The sequence below is a fragment of the Phyllostomus discolor genome, chromosome 3, assembly GCF_004126475.2.
Source record: "Phyllostomus discolor isolate MPI-MPIP mPhyDis1 chromosome 3, mPhyDis1.pri.v3, whole genome shotgun sequence".
In the NCBI taxonomy this organism is placed as follows: domain Eukaryota; kingdom Metazoa; phylum Chordata; class Mammalia; order Chiroptera; family Phyllostomidae; genus Phyllostomus; species Phyllostomus discolor.
In genome coordinates, this window is record NC_040905.2 from 115,153,592 (window position 1) to 115,178,695 (window position 25,104).

Consider the following 25,104-nt stretch of genomic DNA (forward strand, 5'->3'; position numbering starts at 1 on the left):
GCACATCACTGCCTTGGGTCGGGGAGTGGCTTCACAGCTGACTAGGTTTAAAACAAAGGAGCTTTTCTGGTCCACTGGAACCCCCATCCCACCCACAGTAAAAAGACAGGAGCTTTGCAGAGGACTGAGAGGATGATGCAGCCTAGTTCCTCTCCAGCAGGGGATGCCAACACCAGGAGAATGGCGTGGGTGAAGGATGAACTTCTGCCCCTTCACGCCTCCTCTCTGGCCACTTCCAACCAATGAGGACCCATGAGTGAAGGGAGCCCAGGGACGGGAGCTGGGAAGAACCGGGAAAATGGGCTTGTCCCTGGCCTCCTGCAGATTCCCCTGCTCAGGAGCGGCTCTGAATGAAAGACTGAGGTTCTGCATTGGAGCAGGTAGCTTTTTTCACCCCTAGAAACGGGACTGCAGTTTATTGGGCCCAAGAAGCTGATCAAACTGGAGAAGGAGGGTTAGGTGCACGGACTCAGAAAGAGCATGAGTGACAATGGAAACCCAAATCTCTCTGCTTTCACACTGCCAAGTCCAAGCCATTCCAAACACCAGTTACAGGCTGATTGGGATGGAAGGAGGAAGGATGGAGTTCTGATGCAGGACTGTTCGGGGAGCTGTCCTCTGTGCTGAGGTTTCAGAGCTCAGGCAGAAAATCCACCCTTCACCCCACCAAGAGAACCCACCCACGTGGCCCTCTTCCATGCTGAGGTCACGGTTGCCCATCCACCTCCCCCCAACACTGTCCCATTCCTGTAGCCTGGGCTCCTCCACCAGGAAGATCCCACCCAGCAGCTGCCTTGGCCACACCCACAGGTAAGTGCACTCAGTCCAGAGCCTGGTTTTGATGCAGTTTAATGAGCTACAGAGTGAGCAGGAGACCTGGAATGCTGCCTCCCACCCCCAACCGCAGTCCGGCCTCTCCCTTTTACCTGTCAGGGGAGAGACAGATGCTGAAGGAGGGGACAGGCAGAAGGACTCAGAGCAGGGACTAGAGGGGGGTTCTAGGTGCAGTGAAAAGCTAGTTTTGGGCAAGGAGCAGGGAGGGTCCCCTGCAGGCCCTAGAGGGACCATCTTCATCGCATGTGGGCAGCATCCTTGTCCCTGCCCTGGGCTCAAGTAGAGAGGTTGACATAGCGGTGGATCCAGGACAAGTAGGATGTCACTCGGGCATAGACTCCAGGAAAGTTGGGATGGGCACAGCCTTTCCCCCAACTCACCACTCCAACCTGCAACCAGGTGCCCCTCCAGTTACACACCAAGGGCCCTCCAGAGTCACCCTGTGGGAAGAAGAGACAGATGGTCAATACTCAGGGTCCCTGTGAGCAGGAGCAACCCATGGAGGCCACAGTCAGGGACAGGGGTCTCACCTGGCAGGAGTCCCGGCCGTTGCTCCCTGCACACAGCATGTCGTCCTTGATCTGCTGGTATTGCTGCCTACAGATCTCATTGGCCACGATGGGGACCTCCACCTCCTGCAGGTGGTGGGGTGGGGGCAGGGACACTGTGAAAAGAAGCCAAGTGAGTCTGTGGTACTGAAGGGGCAGGCAGTCACAGTTCCTGGGTTCCAGGGCCACACTGTGAGCCTCAATGCCCCAGGGGTCTCTGGGTGGGAGTTACCCAGGGCCTCCACTCCCCGGGGTCATTCCAGGTCAGTGGCTGATAATCTCTAGACTGACACTGGGGGCACTAAGCTACGAAAAGAAGCAAAGGGATACATATTTTCTTGTTTTTGTTTTTCTTGTTTTCGTTTTTTAAAATATTTTTAATTTATTTTTAGAGAAAGGGGAAGTGATAGAGAAAGAGAGGGAGAAAAACATGGATGTGAGAGAGAAACATCGATTAGTTTTCTCTTCCACGGTCCCATCTGGGTACCTGAAGCACAACCCAGCCATGGGCCCTGACTGGGAATCCAACCAGCAACCTCTCAGTTCAAAGGCAGGCGCTCAGTCCACTGAGCCACACCAGCCAGGGCACATTGCTCTTTAACTCACAAAGAATTATTTTTAAAAAGCCAGAGCAAGTTTTTCCCCCAAGAAATGTAGAGCGAGTTAGACATAGGGTCAGATTTGACTCTGTCCTTTTCATAATGAATCCGTGAGCAAGTCCCTCAAGTTCTCTCTCCCCTCATTTCCAACCCCCCCCCCCATTGGGACTGCAGGGGAAAGGGGAACTGAGGAAAGTGGGGGACCCACATGAGGGCACGCTCGGGGCCTGGCACAGAATGAGAGCAGAGAGACGCCCGTGGCCTGGCCTGGCTCTTGCTCCTCTGGTGTCTGCCCCTCAGCAGAGTCCCCAGGGCTGTCTGCCTCCCATTCCCAGGAGAGGCCCTAGGAGGGTCCCAGCTAAGGCCTCATCTGCAAAGCTTGGCTGTCACCCCACTGAGTCTTCCCCTGAGTCTCCCCCTCTCATTTCAACTCCTCATCCTGGTTCTTACCATTGACAGCAATGTTACCCCAGCCTGTCACCCAGCACCTGGTGCCCGAGGGGACCGTGAGCCTTTCTGGTGGGAGGGTGACCCAATTGACCAGGTTAGACTGTTTCACGGGGGCCTTCAGCTTGAGAAGCGCCACGTCAGCGCCACCGACTCCCTTCTGTGTGAGGTTGTACTTGGGGTGGCGGATGACCATAGCCACTTCCACTTTTTCACTGTCTGAGAGTCTCACTTGTCCCACTTGGACCCTGAAGTGCTGAGGCACTGGGTATTTCCTGGGGGACAGAAGACCAGAAGTTAGTAAAAAGCTTCTGTAGAGCAGAAAGGACCCTCCTGACGGTGTCTATCACCCCTCAGGGGTTGAGGGTCAGGACTTACCCTGGAATGCAGTGGGCAGCGGTCAGCACCCACTGGGGGTGGATGAGCGAGCCCCCACACACAAACTGCCACTCGTTATCTCTTCCGAGCAAGATCCACAGGCTCACCTGCCACGGCCACTTTCCAGGAGGGGCATTACGCCCTCCCACGATGCCCACCAGCTCAGTACCTGGGCTGGGGTCTGGGGAAGGAGAGGAGGAGCCATCAGGGACCCAGGCACCCCTACCTGGCACCCAGCATGGCCCTCATACTCAGTTCCCCCAGAGCCGTCCCCATGTGGGGACTGCCACCAAATCCCAGGGGTGGCCTCTGAGAGACCAGGGTCAGGAGTTTGGAGACAGGGCAGGCTTGGGGAATGAGACTCACCAGAGGACACAGGCATGGAGTCCCCCACGCAGGGGAGGGTCAGGAAGAGCAGCCACAGCATCTGCAGGGAGAGAGGGGAGCCAGAGTGAGGGGAGTAATGGGGCAGGGCCCTGGGACTGGCAGGACAGAGGGCGGGGGGCTGAGCAGCAGCCTCACCATGCCAGGTCTCTCTGCATTCTGCTCCTGGGCCCCTCTGAGCCCCTTTATCCTCCCTGCCCAGGAACTGGGCCAGGGGAAAGCCCGCCCTCCCTGGGGGTGGGGTGTGGGAGGAGGCAAGGCTTACCCCTTCAGTGGGAGCAGTGGTGGCCAACAGGCCATCTATCAAACAAGAAACATTGAGTGTCTCCTCTGAGCCCATCAGAGAATGGGTGCTGGAGACACATCAGTAGTGACATGAACAGTATGCACATGGAAATTTTTTTAAAAAGATGAAATAAATAAAACAGAGCAAGGACATGAATGGAATAGGGGGCTTTGCCCCTGAGCCCAGAGCTAGGTGCTAGGAGACCCCGCACTTCCACTGCTCCCCTTCTCGTGAGGTGCACGTCCTCCTCGGAGAAGGAGGGACTTGCTGGAGCCAGAGCCACCACTTGCCAGCAACACCGGGAGTTGGCAGAGGTAGGGAGGACCCTTCCCTGGAGCCTTCGGAGGGCGTGGGGCCCTGCCGACACCTGAGTGTTAGACTTCTGGCCTCCAACACGGACAGGACACGGTTCTGTGGTGAGAGGCTCCAGGCTGTGGCGTCTGCTCCCCCTGCCCAGGACACTGCCGCACACTTGTTCCACTGTCCTAGTCCATCGTGCGCACGATCCAACTTTGTCAAAATGCACAGCGAAGAGAGAGAGAGGGGCCAGTGTGATGCTCTTTACCTCGTCTGTCCTCACGTCTGGGAGGACCTCTGCCTGCACCCCAGGGACCCAGCCATCCCTCACAGTAGTGGCAGTGCCCCCCCATGCTTCCTGCTTTCTGAACAGAGCAACTCTGTACCCCAAATCCAACCCCAGGCAGAGGCCAGCCATTCAATCAAGCACAGACTTCTCTGGCCTTTGACATTATGAGACTCATTCTCTACCAACCGTGGGATGGGGCCAGGAGACGGTTTGAGAGGAGGAGCAAGAGGAGGGGGGTCCCCACACTCCTGAACCACTGCCCTGTCCCTGGTGAGCCAGGCAATGAGGTCGTCTAGTGGTGCTTTCCAGCACTCAGGTGAGCTCAGGTCTCTAGAACTCCATCATTCCCACTTGGGGCCAGAGTCACTGTCATCCTCACTCAGGTTGTGGCTACTCTGGGGGCACTGGGAGTCTTCAGGAGAGACAGTTATCATCCCACCTGGCCTGGGGGCCAATCAGAGCAGGAGGCATGAGCTCCAGGAGAGGAGGGGCTGGGCCCACAGGCCCACAGGACAAACCCTCTAGGTGATGAGGGTGGGGCTCCCTGTCCATTACCCCACTGTTGGTCTGGACCAGACCCCAACCTTCACGTACCCTCCACTGCGGATGTGGGTTTGGGGCTGGTTCCCAGGGCTAGGTGACAGGAAGACAAGCCACAGATGTTTCAGTAAGAAGCCACAGGTCCCAGACCCAAGCCTGAGGATGGACCCAGTCTTTTTGTCCCCCAGCCCCAGGCTGGGTGATAACCAGCTGGGCTGGACTGACTGGAGGACAGAGACAGCATGTGAACCTTAGGAGCATAGCTGCCAGAAGTAGAAGCAACAGAGAGGTTCATGGGCCTTGGGGGAAAGTCTTGTGACAATCATTGGCAGATAATACAAACTTCTTCCCAGAAAAGTCAAGGCCTCTACTGAAAAGTTTTAGGATTAAATTTCTCAAGGTGACTAGATGGAAGAAAAATGCTTTAAACACGAGTGAGGAGAGAAAGAAGAAGAAATTCATGTTTGCAATCTCAGTAACAGGCAGTGAGGTGCCGTACCCGTGAAGACCCAGTGCACAGAGCATCCGGACATTCCTAATGACCGGCACTGAGAACAGCCTTCACAGGGCTTTATCAGAGACAGGGAAACCACAAAGCTTTCCTGAGAAGGAAAATATCATGAAATAAAATGTCATTCAAAGCTGTTGAAAAGAGACACTGTCATCAAAAATCAACTCTTCAGAAATCCCAATAGAATGTGCACTGTAGGCAAATCTGACTGTTGTTACACAATTTTATTATCCTCACCTGAGCAGGGATCAAACCCAGAACCTTTTTGTTTATGGGGTGATGTTCCAAACAATGAGCCACACTGACCAGGGCTGATTGAGATAACGAACATTAAAATTGATGCCCAAGTTTGTCTGGAGAAAAATACAGGGGAGGATGTCCCAGGAGCCGCGAGGCAGAGCATGGGGCCAATCACACAGCTGGCATGAAGAAGTTGTGAAAGTGGAGACCAGGTGGCCTTCCAGTACAGCAGAGTGGGCTGGAGCTGGGCCTGCATGCCCTTCCTCCTAACCCCCAGCCCCAGCGACAGCACAGCACGGGACAACTAAGTGTGTGAACTCAGAGGAAGAAAGAGGGAGATGGCATCCATGATGGACCCTGGGAATCAGATGGAGGGGGTGAGGAAGCTGGGGTGGGGAGAAGGACAAGCCAGTGTTCTGGTGCTTGTTTTGCAGGCCCCTCCCTCTGCAGGACACATGAGGACAGGCCCACTCTGGCCCTGAGGGGCCCAGGCCCCTCAGCTCTCGGCAGGGGCTGAAAAGGCGGCGTTGACGCAGGGACGGTGAACAGGGAGGTTGTGGAAGGTCTGGACACGCAGCTTCAGAGCCTGGTCAGGACGGAGAGTCAGCTGAGCACCCCACCCACCCACCCACCCAGGAAACAGCCCCAGACTTGTGATCTGATGAACATGAACCAGAGGCTGAAGGTCAGGCTCACCCAGCACAGAGGAGCAGAGGAGGGGGGAGGAGAGGCCCGAGGCTGGGAACAGGAACTGAGGGAAAACTACCCTTGATCAGGACCCGGCCTCCTCTCCCACCTGCACCGGGGGCCACCCCTGAAGGTCAGGCCGAAGGATCCGACCCCCGAGAAACGCTGGTCCCCAAACAGTGCAGGTCGGAGACTGGAGAGTCTGCCTTGTTGCCCAGTCATCTCGGAGTAACCCCAAATGGTCCTGCAGCCAACCAGGCAGACAGATTGGAGTGAGCATTTGAGAACCTCACTTGTGGGAGGGGGACGGTGGGAAACAGGGGGCAGCATCATTAGAAGAACATGTACGAGTGACCACGGACACGGACAGCAGTGTGGGGCTGGACTGTGGGAGCGGCGTTGGGGCGAGGTGGACGGAGGGAGCAAAGGGGGAACATCGGGACAACTGCAGTAGAAAAACAGTAATAAAAAAGTAAAAGAAAAGAAGCCACAAATTAGATAAACAGGAAAGAGTAGAGATTTGGGGACAAATGTTTTATTATTAACTGACCTGTAATGCTAACAAAAATGAAGATCCTTATGTTCACATGAAAAAGAGAGAGAGAAACTCAGTCGTGTTTGAACTGTTAATAAAAACAGTTGTTCTTGTTTGTTAGATAATTATACTTCATTATGGTGGTGATTTTGGGCATAAACTACCACATTTTTCATGGCCTTCAGTTTTCCCTCTATGTTGTGACCATATTGAACCATTTCTGTGAGCATGCTAATTACAAGTGGTTTGAACTCTGCATCTAATAGGTTGCCTATCTCCTCATTGCTTAGTTCTTTTTCTGGAGTTTTGATCTGTCCTTTCCTTTGGGCCATATTTCTTTGTCTCAGCTCACCTGTTACTTTGTAAGGGGTGGAGCCTTAGGTGTTCTCTGGGGCGGGGCAACCCCCATTGCTGTGTGGTGACACTGGAGGTGGGGAGGGGTCTGATAGGGAACAATGGTGCTTGGTCCATTCTCCCAGGCTTTCAGTCAGTTCCCCCCCTTCCCACAAGCAAAGTGGGCCCTTCTGTTGCTGGTTCCCCGAGTGGGTGGGTTTGTGTACACTCTAGGACCCTGTGGGTCTCTCCAATGAACTCTCCTGTGAGGCTGGGAGTTTCTTCTGCTACCTCAACCTCCACAGGTTTTTACAGTCACAGGTTTTGAGACTTTCTTTCCCTGCTTGGAACCCTGGGTTGTGTGGTCTGACTCACTTCTGAGCTGTTCCCCCCTGTTAATCCTCACAGAAATGTGGGACCAGAAGCTGCCATCTGGCCCACTGGGTCTTCCAGGCAACACCTTGGCACATGTCTCCTCTGCCCTGGGTGCTGGTCTCTGCCCCTCCTCCTAGTCTGGGTAAATGTTTCTTCTTTAAGTCCTTGGTTTTCGGACTTGCATACAGTTCGATTTTCTGGCAGTTCTGATTATTTTTTGTTTTTAAATTTGTTGTTGCCCTTCTTTTGGTTGTGCAAGTAGGCAAAGTGCATCTACCTATGCCTCCACCTTCACCAGAAGTCTGCCTGATTTCTTCTTAAATATGAAAAAAACAGTTGGGGATGACCAGGCAGGCATTAAGTCAGAAAGTTAGAAAGCAAAGTACAAACAACTGAGAAAAAACATTATTCAAAGCTAGCTATTCATCTAACAGCCCTGGTTGGTGTGGCTCAGTGGATTGATGGCCAGCCTGCAAACCAAAGGGTCACTGGTTCAATTTCTAGTCAGGAAACATGCCTGGGTTGTGGGCCACGTCCCCATTGGGGGTTGTTCGAAAGGCAACCACACATTGATGTTTCTCTTTCTCTCTTTCTCCCTCCCTTCCCCTCTGTCTAAAAATAAATAAATGAAATCTTTTTAAAAAACAAAAACAAAATTATTCAACAAACAATGAAGAAAAATAGAAGAGGTTTGAGTAAATTTTCAGGCAGATGGGTGAAGATACTGCAATTGTGATACTGCCCTTGGACACTAAAAATATAATAAATTAAATATTCAATAGAATAGTTGAAAAGTTAACTCAAAAAAACATCTTAAAAATGGAACAGAAGAACAAACAATGGGTCTTCCTGGTTTCTTAACAGCGTAAATAAAAAGAAAAAAACTAGCTATCTGTCAAGTTCTTGGGTGTTATCTAGTCTCTTGAGACTAAAGTATTCCCTAGTGCCATTAGAGATAAAACACAATGTTGTGCCTTACCCCCTGGGAGGAAAATGTTCCAAGATTGTGTCAGGTACCAGGTTATTGGAGAGCCTTGGTCCCTCATGTAGCCCAGACACTGCTACCTCTGTACGCTCTTGTCAGGGAAGGACAACAGTGGGACCGGCGGGAGAAGCAGCAGCGGGCTGGGGAGGAAGCAAAAGGAACAGTTAAACAGGTGCAGGTGCTTGGTGCCTATGAGCCAGCCCTGCCTGGAGAGCTGGGTGTACATGTAACCCGGGGGGATGTCACAGGGTCTTTGGCAACAGCAGGGGAAGCTCTGCAGCCAACAGGGCTTCAGCCCCAGGTACAGAAAGAGGCTGAAGACAGACACAGTCTAATGGAGAAACAGCTCTGTGCCACCTACCAAGCCCTGCAAGCAACCGACCTGTCACCAGAAGCTCTGCTGTGGTGGTGCGGACCACCTGTCCCATGGAGGGGTGGCTGCAGGACCTGCTTCACACTCTGAAGGCTGGTGTGGCACAGACACCAACTACAGTGAAATGAAGTGTTTACCTGCAATGGATACATGTTCGTGCACCATCCCCTCTTAGCCAGGAGCTGCAGGTGTTGTTGGGGCCAGTCCCCTTGGGGTTGGGAGGAGATGCTGAAAAGAACATTCAAGGACAAGCCTGATGGCCCTTTGCTGGTGAAAGCTGGCACGGTTCCAGTGCCCCCCGAGCATGGTGCACTGCCGGCTCCTGCAAAGGACCGCCCTCCAAAAGGGCATGCTCAGGCCTGGACTATCCATAACAGCCCCGTGGGGAAAAACGATGTGGGCTGACATGCGGGTGGTTGTACAGTCTAAGGAGGTGGCCCTATGTCATGACACAGGACAGCAACTTTTACAAAGTCCAGGGAAGGAGGAAGGGGATGCACTGTTCACATTCAACAGCTAGAAGAGGCCCCCGCAGATGAATGGTCGCACGGCTACACCGGAAAACGAAACATACAGGGCAGGAAATTCGATGGGCAACAGCCAAAGCCTGGGCCTCCCCCTGAAAATGACTGACATTGTTGCAGCTTGCTCACAGTGTGCTGTACGTGCCAGCCAGCACCCGCATCCCTTCGAGGCCACAACAGGCTGTTATGTGCAAGACTTGGCCCACAGCCGTGACACTGGAAGGTGACTGCACCTACCTTGTAATCCTATAGAAGCCAGACAGTTAGAACGTTAGAATGCACTGTTGACAAACGTCCTGCCAACCACCAGACTCACCTGCAGCATTCTAGACAGGGCAGAAGTGGGCATCCCCAGTGATAGCCCAAGTTCAAACAGCACATACTAAGATACCACCTCTTTGGGAAGGTCTTACCTATTGTTGCCAGCACTCCAGGACACACACCCTTGTTAGGCACTGCCCTGCCTGGTTTCAGAAGCTGTAACCCCCCAGGGCTAAGGCTGAATGAGAGACCTTGGGACCATAAGCCACTAAGGAGACAAAGCTTATCTCCCTGGAGGGTCACTGCCTCTGCCCCCTTTCACCTCACCCTGTTTGACCTGGAGCTATTGACAGGGTAGCCAATAACGGGTGGGATTCTGCAAAGGAGGGGCAACCTAAGACAAGCACGGTCACAAAGAAGCCCTCAGGGAAGGACTTGGCAGGCTATGGAGAAAGGAGGTGATGGACCTTCGCCCGTCAGCTTTGACAGCCTGAGTCCTCATTTTGTCTGCAAAAAGTCTCCTAATCTCTTCACTGCCTCACTTCCCATGGCTGACTTAAGCCTGAAACAATGCTGGAGGGCAGTGCAGCCCTCGGCTGGAAATTTGGGTTCCTTGGGGTGATCAGGCCTAAGAAAAAATGTATAAAATACTGTGAAACCTGCTTTGCTAAGAATGTCCTCAGTTTTCTGATAAGTGTTCAAGCATAAAATCAGTTTATTCTCCAAAGTTTTATAGCCCTTTAGCTAACTGACCCTGACTCAGAATAAGTCTTCATAGTTCTTTGTATGTTATCTATTGTTTCACCCTTACTGCCTGACAATGATTGAGAAGCTTTACCTGCATTCCTGTGCAAACTGAATCCAATAAAGCCCATTGAGGAACAGGCCGCTGGCCCTTCTCCTGTGAGAGATTGGCCACCTTTCCTCCCCAAGCAGATCATGTCTTGGTAGACTTATTTTCATGGGTGGCAGACAGGGGGAGGGAGTGATGAGGGCTCTGTGGGCAGAGGCCTCCCCCCACCCCCCCCCCCGCCACACACCCTGAAGCTAGTGTATTAACCTGGCCCAGAGAAACTCAAACTGGTACCTGCTGGTTGCGCTCTCTTGGCCCCATAGAGGGAGGGTCTTGCCCAGGGTTTGCTTCTGTAACCTACCATAGCTGGTAAATGGCCATCTGCTATTCAAGTAACTAACCCTGGGAAATGTATTGGGGTAGGTACCTTCATTTTTTTCCATCGACAGATTCACAGTCTTACTCCTGCTGTCATAGCTAGTATTCTAGGCTAGAGGGCATCACCAGAGTAAAGGTGTGGCATGGGAGACCATGGAGATCCCTGAACAGGCCACTATTCTTACACCGGGTCGAGCATGTCCCACATTCTGCCCACCGTGCTGATTTGCCTCTATGGGGCCTGCTACACATTTGTCTCCTGACTTCAGTGCAGGAGACCAGCTTTGCAAGGTGGGCTGATGGAGGAGCTCTCCAGCCCAATGTTCTGGACTGCTGGGTGTGTTCAGAGATGCCTCTCTCTGCTAACGCTGGGCTGCCTTGGAAAACGATCCCAGTCAACCTTACAGGATGATCTTAACATGGTTTGGAAAGTTGTTTTGGGACCAGTGATCAGCATCATATACACTGATACTCTTACATATGAGTCTTACTCCTTAGCTCTGTCACACGGTTGCTGCAGAGGATGGGTACAATGTCTCACCCATCCTCCTCCCTCCCCAGGACACACACAGAAGATGTAAGGCAGATGGTACTGAGAGGAGAAGGCAGGCACCCGTGTTGGGATGGAGAGTGGGGTGTGTGAGAACATGGGCCCCTCCCCAAGCTCCAGCTCCCCTCTCACTCTGTGGGAACAGGATGATGGCCACCTGAAGACCTTGGGAGCCTGGCCAGCTCCTAGGTCAAGAAAAGGCCAAACAAAAACTGTTCTCAGACCTGAGCCCGGATCACAAACAGCTTGATGGGACCTCACACAGCCTGTGGGCTAGAATGACCTCAACGGCTCATGCCCTGAGGTTGCTCAGACCTGCACTCTTTGCATGACAGCTCCCAGGGGAGAAGGGGAGAGAGTGCCAGCCCCTCCTTCAGCAAAGTCCCCAGTGTTTCCCAGCCCCTGTCCCTGTGCAAGTGCCCAACACACTGTAGCCCCCCAGGGGGTGTCACCCCTGGCCCAGACCCTGGTGTCCACAGAGGGCTCCTCACTGTCTGAGCACTGACCCCAGATGAGGGACAACTGCACCTTCCCCCAGCTTCTCACCAGGCACTTCCCCCAAAGCACCAGCTGTCCTGGGAGCCCTGTGACAGCAGGGCCACAGCTCAGGTTCACCCTTGAACCCCTGGATAATAGAGAAGGGGACGGGGTACAGAGTGTGAGCTCAGTTTTCACCCCCAAATGTGAGCAGACAACGGCCCCATCAAGGTCACCCGTCCCACAGGACCAGACACCAGAGTGGGGGTGGAGGCAGAGAGCAGAGCAGCAGACCCTCCCCCAGCCCCAGCCCCAGCTCCAGGTCTTCTCCTTAAACTTGATCTGATGTTGCACGCATTGCCAGTGACAGAAAGTCACAGAAATGTGAAGTGCAGCACAGGAAATATAACTGACCATATTACAGTGACTCCGGGTGGTGTCAGATGGCTGCTGGGCTTATGGGAGGCAACCACTGGGTAAGTTATGTAAGTTATGCAAACGTCTAAGGTCCATGCCATAGACCTGAAACCAACATAATATTGTACATCAATTGCAAGTGAAACACTTTAAATCTTTTAAAATAAATAATAAATGTGATCAAATGACTAGTAAAACCTGGAAATAGTTTTTATTCTTTCTTCTTAGAGAGGGTAAGGGAGGGAGAAAGAGAGGAAGAGAAACATCAATGTGGGAGAGAAGCATTGCTCAGTTACTTCTCAAACGCCCGTGACCAGGGACCGAACCCACAGCCCAGGCTCGGGCCCTGACCGGGGGTAGACCCGGCACCTTTCACTTTGGGGGACGACATCTGCACCAGGCAGGGCTGAAACCTGGAGTTTGAAACCTCTCTCACTGTCCAGAACGGAAAGCCAGCGTCACCCCACGGAAAAGGGACACAGGACAGTATGGAGCACAGGAACAGTGCGCTGGTGTGGGGACAGGTGGAGGCCCGGCAGCGGGAGGGCCCGGCAGGGCGGCTCGTGCGCCAACACAGCGGCAGGGCGCTCACCGGGCTCGGGTGGAGGAGGCCGTGGGTCACGCCTCCTCCTGTCAGCTGGCTGGGAGCACAGTTCCTCTGTCTGACGCAGCCTGTGTTTTGAAGCCCCGTCCCCAAGGCGGGATCTCCCACTCGGAGAAGAATAAACAGGTAATATACTTTGGAGTGGACAGATCGGAAGAAATGAAAGGATAACGGAGTGCACTGGGTGAAGTTTGTGTCTTGCCTAAAATCTAGAAACTTGGGGCGAGAACCTGCCATGTGACCTGCTACGCCTGCGGTGGGGTAGGGGGTCTACAGCCCCCAGGGACTCCCGCCGCCCACACAGCGGGGCTCTGATCCCGCCCGGGCCCCAGGGCCCGAGGGTGGCAGGGGCCAGGCTGGTCCGCCTGGCACCCAGAACGTGCACTGTCCCAAGGGTGTGTGGTGGGAGGCCCCAGCCCTCAATTCTGCTGCTTTTCTGTCTCCGTTTCTCAGTTGTGCACACTCCCCAACTGTGAGGCTGCTTTCAGAATCAGGCGGTGCATGGTCCTTCCCCACGGCGGTCCTTGGGTCCGAAGGGTTTGGGGAGACCCCGACGAGGGCACTGCTATTGCCGTGCTGTCTGGTTGCCCTACGGTCTTCATGCCGGTACCCCCTCCCCCAGCGATGCCGGCAGACCCCGCTCAAGCCAAAGGCAGCAGCAATGACCATGAATGGCCAGCATTGCCTCAGATGGGGCGGTGCCTGTCCCTGGGGGGACCCAGGCAAGAGCTTTCCCACCCAGAAGGAGACCTTGCAGGAGGTCGACCTGCTGACGGTTGTTCCCAGGTGGCTTTCCCAAGGTCACGCCCACCAGCATTCTGTGAGTCCCCTCCAGCCAGCCCCACCTGACTTCGAGTGTTTGAGTCTCCCTGTTTCTGCCAGTCTGCTGTCCAGATAAGGGGGTGTCGGTGTGGATACCCTGTGCTTCTCTCACCAGGTGTGTTTTCACCTGAGAAAAAATGAAGCTCCAGCTGCAGGGAGGAGCTGGCTGCCTCCTGGGAAGAAGTGAGAGGTTGGGAGACAGGGCGCCCTGACAGCTGGCTGCTGGTCCAGAGGGCTGGGCGGGGAGTGCGTGCCTTTGCCCACTTCCAGGATGGGCTGGGCCTCCACAGCACCTGAGTGTGTGGCCTTTTAAACAAGATGCTCTTCTATGGCTGACAGCCTGGAACTTTCCCTGAGAAGAGCATCCCTGGGGCCTGACAGGGTCAGATGGGACCAGCTGGGGGGGCCTCCAGGAGGGAGGTGTAGTGTGACGGTGGGTACGTGTCATCTTGCACGTCTCACAGCCACAGACCCACAAGGAGGGATCCTGAGGCGAGCTGGGGGGTTCAGCCACCACAGTCGTGTCCCTGTCGGTTCATCAGCCGTCACACGCTCACCGCACTAATGAGCCTCGTTCACGGAAGGGGACTGTGTGCATGGCAGCTGGGCTTTATACACAATTGTCTATGAATGTAAGCATGCTCTAAAACATAAAATCTACTTTAATGTTTTTCATTTATGAGGACAGAAGAGGTCTGAGATGGGCCCACGACAAAGAGGGAGCTGAGGGAGGAGGCAGGTGGGAGGTGGGGAGGTGGGGAGGTGGAGCGCGGCGGGCACCCAGCAGACCTCAGTGGAGGCGCAGACGCCCCCAGGGGAGCAGCCAGTGTGCAGCGTCTGGGGAGACTCAGTGCTTCGTGTCAGATTGCTGGGAAGGGCCCTCGCAGGGACAGAGTGGCAGGGCGACCCTCACCAGCCCACCCACGGGGGCCGTGTGAGAGAGAAGTGGACTCTGTTGCATGGCGGAGCTGCAGGACACCCCTGGCGAGCAGGTTGCAGGGCGAAGGGCAGGAAGGGGAGGATGCTCTGGTATCTGTGAGGACACCTTCCAAGTTTCAGGGACACATCCATGGGCTATGACGGTTTCCTGCGGTTGTGGGAAGACCAGGGGTGAGAGGATGGTCTGGCCCCCGACCTCCACTGACTGGACAGCCACGGTCCAGCCTGCAGGACGCTCCGTGTCATCGGCAGAGACACGCAGGCATGTGCAGGGAGGGATGTTGTGTATCGCTGGGGGAGCCAGGCTGACCAGCAGGGAGGGGGAGGGGCTGTCAGGTCTCTTGCTGGACCCTTGTCCATCCCACACCCGACCCATGCCAGGCCCCTGGACATGTGTCCCTCTGACTCCTGCATCAGGGACACCCTGGGCACCAGCCACAGACACAGCTCTGGCCGCCTGCAGCAGAAGGGATCTCAGCAAAGGCTGCCGGGTGCCCTTTCCCCTTGCTGGTATCCAGGTTCCTGTAGACTCCCGGCTCCCCCTCCCACACACAGAGGGTGGGAATCCTGTCCCTGCAAAGTCCCGTCCACCAGGGCCCTGGCCGGGGGTTCCGTTGGTTGGAGTTACTGGGATAAAGCAAGCTGATGTTGGAGAACACGGGTGAAGGAATTCTAAAGATGACAGTCAGAAAGGGAAAATATAAGACACGGGAGGGCAGGTCAGGGAAACACAGAGGAACGGGGACTCCAGGGTGTGAAGGGGACTCAGTGTGTTGATTCCTGGAACTGCCAAACCTGGGAGATGAAAGCGACAGGAACGGAGTTCTTTCCCCTCCTCTGTCAGTACGGGGGTAGGGGCCCCGCCCCTGCCTCCTCTGTCTCCGCACTCCCGGTGCCTCCCCGTCCCCTCTGAGTCTCCCATAAAAACGCACGCGGCTGCTGCAGGGCCCCCCACCCCCACAACCCAGGAGAAGCTCCTGCTCTCAGGCTCCGGAATCACACCACCTGCCACCCAGTGTCCCAGCTGCCGGTTCCCGAGATGAGGACACAGATGGGCCTTTGGGGGCCCGCCTTCAACGTGGGGTGAGAACAAGCACAGCGTCCAGTCTGAAAAGTCACGTAGCCACAGTCCGTGAGGTTGGGTGCACCTGGCCCCAACATTTGCCCCCGTGGGAGAATGAGCCAGAGAAGGTTCTCACATGAAGAATAAGATCATGGGTCATCAAAAGAGGGGGCAACCAAGCAAAAAGGAAGCAACAAGGTAGAAGTTCATTGGTGACACAGCCAGACCCCAGAGGTATCATGCTGAGTGAGGGGAGGGATCCCCTGAACTAGAGACCCCTCCTTGAGGAGGGTGAGAGCAGACACCTGAGGCAGGGCCAGCGCCAGCAGGGAGCCAGAGGGGGTGAGGGGTGGGGGCCAGAGGGAAAGACCTTCTGCTCCAGCCAGTGTTGCAGCAGAGTTCCAGCAGGTGGGGCAGCAAAGAAAGGTGGAAGATCTGGACAGATTTAGCACCACCTGGTAATAGAAACTCGAACTGCTGAAACCCAGCAAGAGCACTCTTGGTAGTTTTCTGTGGGTCTCCATCCACCTCCCTCGAGCAGGCAGGGCTAACACAGGAGGAGACTCATCTTCTCAGCCAATGGTCCTTCTGTCTTTCCACCAGTGCTCCTTTCCCCTCTTCTGGACAGCCCAGCAGACTGCCTCAGCTCCCCACTGCCTTCCCCAAATGGAAGGGGTGCCCTAATACCCACACCCCAACCCCTAGCCCTCAGGGTGGAAGGAATGCTGGGATGCCAGAGGCCGAGCTGTGCAGATGTGACCAGCAGCATCATTCACTACTTCAGGAGTCGGCAAGGACCATGGGTGCACAAGAGAAACTTTCTTTTATAATCACTATCAAGTTCCTGGTCTGACTAGGACAACTCAGTGCAGACACTTTCAGTTACCCAGTGCCGGCTGGCTCATGCATTCACTCATCCCACAAATACTCACTGAGCAACCAGCACCCACCAGGCACTGCTCTAGGTGCTGGGAATACGCAGTGAGCAGACAGACTAGTGTTCGCACGTGTGAATAGTCTAGGGCAGGAGATGGAAACCTGAACGGGATTGACAAGAGGGCACAGCAGGAACAGGCTTCTGAACCTCAGTTACTAGTGTCTCCAAATACTGTGGGCATTTTAAACTCCAAACTGCCCTTGCCCAGAGATCACGTGCATCACACACACACACACACACACACTCACACACACCCCTGCACACAAATGTGAGCAGTTTCTATAGTTGCTAAAGCTTGTCTTTAGCAGAGGAACAAAGCAGGTCACACAGAAAGGCTCAAGTTTAACAATAGCCTGTCCTTGATCTTCCTAGGAGTCCAGGAAGGGCAGCCCAGCCTGTACCTGGACATCCTCCAGGAATTATTCAGTGACCTGTTCCACCAGCTACCAGGCCTTGGCCTCACCCCTCCTCCAAGGGGCACCTGTGCACGGATGCGCCCAGTGTGGCCTCGGGAATTAACTACAGGCCCCCCTCCTGAAGCATCTCAGGAGGAAAGGTCCCTGAGAACCTGAGGTCAGAGGGTGGAGCAGCCTGAGTGGGCATGGTGCAGATGAGGTCAGGGCACAAAGTCAGAGGGCACAAGAGGTCAGGGCACAGAGGTCAGGGCCCCATTGTCCTGGTCGGAAGCCTGTCCCCACTGCCTAATACCACCATCCCACCTGCAGGCAGGGCTCCAGGCTCAGGCCTCACTGCCCTCAGAGGGGTCCCCCTGGCTCAGCGCTGATCCAGCCCAGGAGCAGCTGCAAGTTCTTCCTCCCAGCTCCTTGCTGGCCATTTCCTCCAAAGCACCAGCAGTCCTGGGAGCCCTTCCAGGTCAAAACTTCATCTGGTTCATCCCTGGGTCCCTGGGGCATGGGGAGAGGGGAGCTGGCATGTAGTGGGCACTGAGTTGCACTCCCAGTGTGGACAGAAAACTTCCCGAGTGATGATGGCTGGTCCACAGGGCACAGCGACCAGGGGAGGGCAGCCATCAGGGGCTGTGGCTTCTGCAGGGTCCTCACCCACAGCACTCAGACCCTCCCCCAGTCCCAGCTCAAGGACTTTCTCCACATTTGTTCAAATGTTTAATTAAGACCTGCAATTAAAAAAAAAAAAACCCTCTAAAGCCCTACCAAAGTGGACGGACAGGGTCTTTTGCGTAAAGAGAAACACAGCAGCAACACTGCAACAGTGGGGACAAAACGTGCTGCCAGATTCGGACTGTGGTTGGCCACTGGTCAGGGGTGACTGAGGAGTTAGGGACCCATTCCCAGCCCAGAGAAGAGAAGAGAGAGCACTGAGCTTCCGATTTTCCTACAGGGAGCTCTCCTTCCACCCTGGAGCCCTTGTGGTGTGAAAGGCTAAGTAAAGGCCCTGGAAACGCCCCTCTTCAGACATCTTGGGTAGGTGGTATGGGGTCCTGTCGTAGCCCCTGGATTCCCCAGTGCAGCTCCTGCAAACACCCTGTGGACTCTGGTGCATGTTGTTACCACCAACAGTGGATGCAGTGCTGGCATCTTTGCTAGGACAGATCAACACAGCCTCGGGCTCTGGGAAGGTGACTCCTGATCTGGTGACTGTGTTCTTTCCAACCCCCATCAAACAAGAGGATGGAAGCAGGTCAACCAGCAAGGATTCCAGTGGGCACCACAGGCTTGTCCAGGATAACCTAGCCTCCCAGCAGAGTGTCCCACTGGTTCCCCACCACAAGGACACCACGGTCATTGGACTGCAGGAGCCAGCCTCGGAAGACGCCCCACCTGCCATGGGCATAGCTCATTGACAAAATTTATCAGGTGCGGTGCTTGGGTGAGGTGGAGACATCCCTTCCAAGGTAAAAGACAATTTATATGTTGCACTTCCTGCCAACAAAAAAAGAGGCAGAGTGTTTAGTGGCGCATTGACTTTAGCACACAGTGTGCACACCAGGGGACAGGACTCCAATCCAGACATCCAGTGAAAACCTGCTTCTGGTCTGCGGTTTTTAGATGGAGCCCAGAACGAGCAGGCATCTGCAGCAGAATAAGGCTCGTTCAGTAGCCCTGGTGCCCAGGCTGCCTGACTCCACAGCCTGTGCAGAGCAGGACCTTCCCAGGGCCTCCCAGCAGTTGGGGAGAGCTGGCACTGGGTCTGTGTGTCCCAGGGCTTGTGGCCTTCCCAGACCCCTGAGCACTCAGCACACGGCGTCTCAGAGGCTGGTGCACAAGCTCCACTTCCTCCTGCTTCAGACCCCACACCAGCTGGGCAGAGCCCCTCCCGCATCCCAGCCAAAGACAGCAGCTGTCACAGAGCAGGCATGCTCCCTGCTCCAGTTCCTCGCACCTTGCTGTGGGAGGCTGTTCCTTCCTTTGAGGCCTTGGTAGCAAAATCTCTGGGCTCCCTGACCTCTGAGCCCTCCAGGTAGCCCTCCTCCTTTCTGAGAACTCTATGCCATTCATGCATTCATTCATTCTTTCAACGTGCCGCCCCTAAGGTTCTTGCTGCATGCTGAGCACCATGACTAAATACTCCCCCTGCCCCAGGGCTGCTAGTACCCAGCTCTGCAGTTGCTTCCTGGATCTTTCCAGCCCCTGTGCATACTGCCTCCCACTCCTCCTCTGGACAGGCACGCATTCCCCAGCTGTCAGCCTTCTACCCAGACTGAGCAGTGGGCCTCTCTGGCTCTCTCAGTGCAGGCCACTAGAGGGCGCCATTTAAAGAGCAGCCTCCCTGGTAGGTGGTCTCTGGGCAGGAGAAGTGAAAGCACAGCTGACAGTGGGACAGGGGTGTGTGTTCTGAGGCCTCAGACATGCCTGGATGGTCTCTTATGGGGCTCAGGCCACCATAATAAATGCCACAGGCTGGAGCATGCTCTGCAAGTCCAAGACCAGGGTGCCAGCCTGGTCCCATTTCAGTGAAGGTGTCTTCCTGGCTGGCAGACAACCACCTTCCTGCAGTGTGCTCACCTGGCAGAGAGACTGAGAGAGATTTCTCTCCTCCTCTTCTTATCAGGCTGCCAGTCCTAGTGGGTCAGGGTCCATCCTCATGACCTCATTTCACCTCAGTCACCTCCTCAAGCCCCATCACCACACACAGTCCCACAGGAGACTCGGGCTTGGGGGAATGCATTCAGGGGTAATTCAGTGTAGAGGGAAGGGTGTGGGGCCCACGCCCCTGACCGTGCACCCTGGATGATTCTGGAATCTGGGCAGTCCTCTCCGCCTGGGCAGGATGCTGCCTCTCAAGAGGCAGCACAGCTAAAGTCTGAGGCCGCCCTGAACCTGGGTGGGAGGGTACCACCCAGTGGCCATCTCCCTTTCTGGCTGTGCCCCCAAACTCTTCTGCTCACACAGCTGCCCCATGAGACTGGCACAGAAGACCTCGCCACAACCTATCCGGACCCAGAAACTCAACAGACGTGGGCACCCCACTTGGCACGCCTCCCAGGCCCTGCCCAGTCTCCCCAGGCCTGCAGTCCAGGCCTCCCCCAGGACAGGCCTCAGTGCACCCCTCTGGGCATCCCTGGTCTCAGTCCCTCTTCTGGGAGTCGCTCACTGCTGCTCTTCTCCAGACAACCAGCTTTGGGTGTCTTTCTAAGTGGTTTTTGTGAGTGCTTCATTTATGAAGGGGACTTACCTCTGGGGTCATTCTTACTGATACTTTTTCTCTTTCCATTTTGAAAAAAAAAGGAGGTTTTTTCAATGCCCCAGATTCACTGTCCTCATTAGCATTTAAGCACAGTCAAATTCCTGGGATTTAAAAACAAAACAACCTAACTCACTCCCTGCAGTGGCATCTTACCTGCTCCAGGTTCTCCCAGCAGCCAGTTCTGGCCCACCAGCTGAGTTTACAGCCTCTCTCCCACCCCCTCAGCCCCGCCCTCCCCACTGTGCACCACAGAGGCTTGCTGCATTCACCAGCCAAGGGCACCAGAGCTTGTGCTCCCCTCACAATCCTTGTGAGCCAGTAACCTGCCACCGTGACTCGCCCAGAACTGAGGGGTTTCCCAGAGGAGAGATTTCAGGGCATTATTATTATTACTGTAAAACACAAAATTTGCCATTGTAACCATTTTGAAAGTGAGCAGTTCAGTGGCATTTAGTACATTCCTAATGTTGTACAACCACCACCTGTGTACTTACAGAACATTTTCATGCCCCCGAAACCCTTCCCGTGAAGTCCTCACTATGCACTCCCTCCCCCTGCCCACAGCAACCACCGATCAGCTTCCCGTCTTTGTGGACCTGCCTGTCCTGGACACTGCACGGGAGTGGACTCGCACATTACAGAGACTCTCTCCATCAGCACGTTCTCCAGGTCACTCCGTGCTGTGGCCTGTGTCAGGGACACCTCCCTTCATGGCCAACTACTAGTCAGTTGTGTGGATGGGCTGATGTGACCACTGACTGGCAGTGACCTCGGAACTCTGCGGATGGCTGGTCAACACTCGAGAAAAATGTACATAGAGACAACCAGGTCCTGTGGGGAAGTAGGAACAGAATGGCCACTCTCTCTAGTGGGAAGCGCCTTGTTCCCCCACTGGGGTGGCTTTTTATTGGGTTCATTTGCATATGAATTCAGGTAAAGCCCATTACTCATTGCTAGGAAGTAAGGATCAAACAATAGATAACAAGGAAGTCTGAGGGCCTATTTTGAGTCAGGGTTAAAGAGCTGTAAAACTTTGAGGAACAAACTTACTTCTTCCTTGGACCCTTATCATTCAACTGAGAGCATTCTAAACAAAGCAGGTTTCACAGGATTTTACATATTCTTTCTTAGGCCTGATCACCCGGGGAATCTGCCCTTTCCAGCACAGGGAGGTACCACCCTGTCATTGTTTCAGGCTTAGGTGGAGCAAGGGAAATAAGGCAGCCAAGAGATTAGGAGATTTTCTCACAGACAATGAGGACTCAGGCTATGTCAAAGCCAAGGGGCAAGGGTCCATCACCCCCTTTTGCCGTAGCCCCCAAAGTCCTTCCTTGGGGGTCTTACACGTGATCGTGCCTGTCTTAGGTCGTCCCCCCCTTGGGGAATCTTACCGGTCATTGACTAACCAACCAAGCACTGGGGCCAAGCAGGGGGAAGTAAAAGGAGCAGAAGCGGCTCTCCTGCCAGAGACATAAGCTTTTGTCTCCTTGCTGGCTTACAGTTCAAGGTTATTCCCTCAGCCTTAGTCTTGGCGGGGGTTACAGCTTCTGATACCAGGCAGGTTGGTTCCCAACAATGGACTGAAGTTCATTAATTGGGTGTCTGTTGATGGGCCTGGGGGTTGTACTCACTTTGTGGCTGCAAATGGCAATGCCATGAATATTCATTGACATGTTCTATCAAGAGACCTATGGCCAAGATGGATGCCTTGGTAGATACACCTTGCCTCCTCACACAACCAAAAGGACAACAGCAAAGTTAAAGACAGAAAGAACCAGAACTGCCAGAAAATTGAACTGTACAAGAGTCACAACTGAGCAATTAAAGACAAACCATTAATCCAGATGGTAGGAGGGGAAGAGATGGGCAGCCTGGGTGGAGAGGAAGCTCGGCAAGGCAGTGCTGGCAGAGCTAGTGGTCCCACATCTGCGTGGGGATAAACTGGGAGGAACAACTTGGGAGTGAGACAGACTGCACAATCCAGGGTTCCAGCTCATGGAAATAAAGTCTCAAAACCTCTGACTGGCAAAACCTGTGGGGGTTATGGAGGCAGGATAAATTCCCAGCCTCACAGGACAATGCATTGGAGAGACCCACAGGGTCCTAGAGTGTACAGATGCCCACCATCCTGGGAATCAGCACCAGAAGGGCCCACTTTGCTTTTGGGTAGCAGAGGAACTGACTGAGACCATGTGGAGAGCCCAGCAGGAAGCGTAGTTACTTCTCAGACCCCTCCCCACATTCAGCAGCACAACCCAGCCAAGTCAGATGCCCCACCCTGCCCAGTACCTAAGGCTCCACCCCTTACAACTGCACCAAGATAAAGAAATGTGGCCCAAATGAAAGAACAGATCAAAATTCCAGAAAAAGAACTAAGCAACAAGGAGACAGCTGACACATCAGATGCAGAGTTCAAAACAATGATAATCAGGAGGCTCACAGGATTTGTTGAGTATGGTCACAAAACAGAGGAAGATGTGAAGGCTATGCAAAGTGAAATAGAGAAAAGTATACAGGGATGTGGCGGACTCCGGCCAGCAGAGCCCTCTTCTTGTGATGGAAGATGAGAAGGAATGCACAGGACACAGGAAATCTGTGGAGAAAAAGGGGATGGCATGGCCACTCTCTCAAGAGGAGAGCACCTTTTCCTGAACAGGCTTTTATCATTTTTCTTGGGTCTTACATCAAAGAAGCGTTTATTATCTATTACATAGAATTATCATCTACATTTCAGGTACAATAAAGGGAATGAAAATAACACCTGCAGAAGGGAAAGCTGGTGAGCTGATTAGCTCCGTCCTTGGAAAAACTCGCACAGGCTTTGGAAATTACCTTGAAGACAGACAATACACATCTACTGCTTCAGACCAGGGTGAGGGAGTTTTAGCAAGAGCAAGCCATAACAGTCTGTATGCATTTTCTAGGCCCGATCCCCATGGGAAAACTCGGTTTGAAGGTCTGACTCCTGCCTACCACCTCATCTCTGAAGGTGTTCCATACAGAGCTGAGTCACATTTGCCAGACGAAATCAAACCCGATCCCTTCACAGGGAATCTGCTCACCTCAAGCCTCATCCCAGCCCCTCCTGGGCAATGGGTTTGGGGACAAAGAGGCAGCAAGTGAGCGGTGGTGTTTCCCTGTGTCCTGATTTTCGGAAGCATGGTAGTCTCTGAGCTGCAGCCATGTAGCTGGCTAACTAGAGGGTGGTGGCTAACAGGATGTACTCTCCTTGTGTGTGTGTGTGTGTGCGTGCTCATGCACCCACATGTTCCTGGCAGTGCCTCCTGACCTCACAGGGGCTTCTCTGCAGTGCACTGTCCCGGGAAAGCAGATGCTGAGAGACCTCCTCCCAAGCTGTCTTCTGCAGGAATTTCCTCACCACCTGCTCCAAGGTGTCTTATGAGGTACAGTTCTTCACTCAGCCACAGGGAAAGTATCACTGTGTCTCAGAAACCATGGGGGCACAAACTGGATATTATGCACTGAAACCTCTCATTCATCCAAATGTGGACCTTGGCCAAGCCATCTATCACGGAAACTTGTAAGTCAAGGTCATGAACAAGTTTCTTGTAACTAATGTGAATGACATGAGGAGGCAGGACTGTTATTCCTGATATCCCATCCCCCTTTAGGACTGCTGCTCTTCATCCACTGGGCTCCCCCTTTCGCACAGTCATTTCATGTCCAGACCCTACCTGTCCTTCAAAGTCCTCGATAGACATGCCTACACCTCAGAAGAGCAATGGGCGATTCCTGAATAAAAATCATGGCTTGATGTCCTGGGTCACATGGGAAGAAGACTCTAACATGACAGCACCTTCCCCTTTCTCTCCCTTGCTGGCATCAGTTCTGAAAGGCTTGGACTCTGTCCTTGGGCAGGCTGCCACTGTGGGCCATCTTGCTTATTAGATCCCCACCAGAATGTGAGTTTGTGAGTGGCAGGGTCTCAGTCTCCTTGATGTTTCCCCTGCTCCTGTATTACCTCCTATGGCACGTGTCACCTGTTAGAGTAGTGCTGTCGTCATGCACTCCTGTCCTTAGGAATCCCAGAACTAGCAAACCCAAGCCTCTCCTCTAACTCAAAGTTGTATTTTGACCATGTTCAGCAGGAAGCAGTTACAGAAGTACAACTCTCATCCCCAGCCTCTCAATAATGAGAAGTGAAAATCTCAGGAGGAATTGTTAGATAGCACGAGGGTCTGAAGGTCTGAGCAGTTCTTACTAAATCATGATCTTGCTACATGGTAAAATGGAGCACCCTGTTTTAGCTGTAAACAGGACGAGCTTGACAGGAACCCAACCAGAAAAGTGTAGCCAAATGCAAAGAAGAAATCAATGTGTGATTAACCACATATTGTATATAAGCAATGGCTAAGCCCTCTTTCCAGAAGGCAGACCTTTGAATGTGAATCCTGTACCCTTTACTTGCTGCAAGTAAATAAAACTACCTAATGACAACCACACCTTTCTTTCTTAATTATTTAATTATTTATTTATTTCTTTTTAGAGAGAGGGGAAGGGAGGGAGAAAGAGAGGGAGAGAAACATCAGTGTGTGGTTGCCTCTCATGTGGCCTCTACTGGGGACCTGGCCTGCTACCCAGGCATGTGCCCTGACTGGGAGTTGAACCGGCAACCCTTTGGTTTGCAGCCCTTGCTCGATCCACTGAGCCACACCAGTCAAGGCATGTTGCATCCAGCAAACGTGAGAACAAATATCGGAGACTTTCAGGGTATCAAAGATGTTGCTTTATTGGCCAAGTTTAACCTGCGCAGGGGCGAACTCTCAAAGTATCCGGAGACACGGTACCCACAAGGGCTGCAGACGAGAGTTGCACTGAGTGCTTACAGCTAAGTCCTTATATAGGGGTTTTGGCGTGAGCAAGCAAGCATTTCACAGAAGCTGACGTGGCAGTTAGCTATTTGCTTACAGAGACCGTGCACGGGAACAGGGTAAAATTCAAATTTTTAAAACTAAACAAAGCATTGCTTATCTAGCATACCCAGGGGAGAACATCTGCATGACATAGGACG

The 25,104-nt window shown here is 53.7% G+C and overlaps 1 protein-coding gene across 1 annotated transcript; it reads right to left on the reverse strand.

Moving 5' to 3' along the window:
* Nucleotides 1–830: 830 nt before the first annotated feature.
* Nucleotides 831–23,794, reverse strand: LOC114508528 (mastin-like). The gene is made up of 6 exons (XM_028526498.2): nucleotides 23,768–23,794; nucleotides 3,173–3,233; nucleotides 2,807–2,987; nucleotides 2,432–2,703; nucleotides 1,365–1,498; nucleotides 831–1,274 (listed from the first exon to the last, which is right to left on the reverse strand). The coding sequence occupies exons 1-6, from the start codon at nucleotides 23,792–23,794 to the stop codon at nucleotides 1,110–1,112; spliced, it is 840 nt and encodes a 279-aa protein (XP_028382299.2). The 3' UTR covers nucleotides 831–1,109.
* Between the last annotated feature and the right edge of the window lie 1,310 nt (nucleotides 23,795–25,104).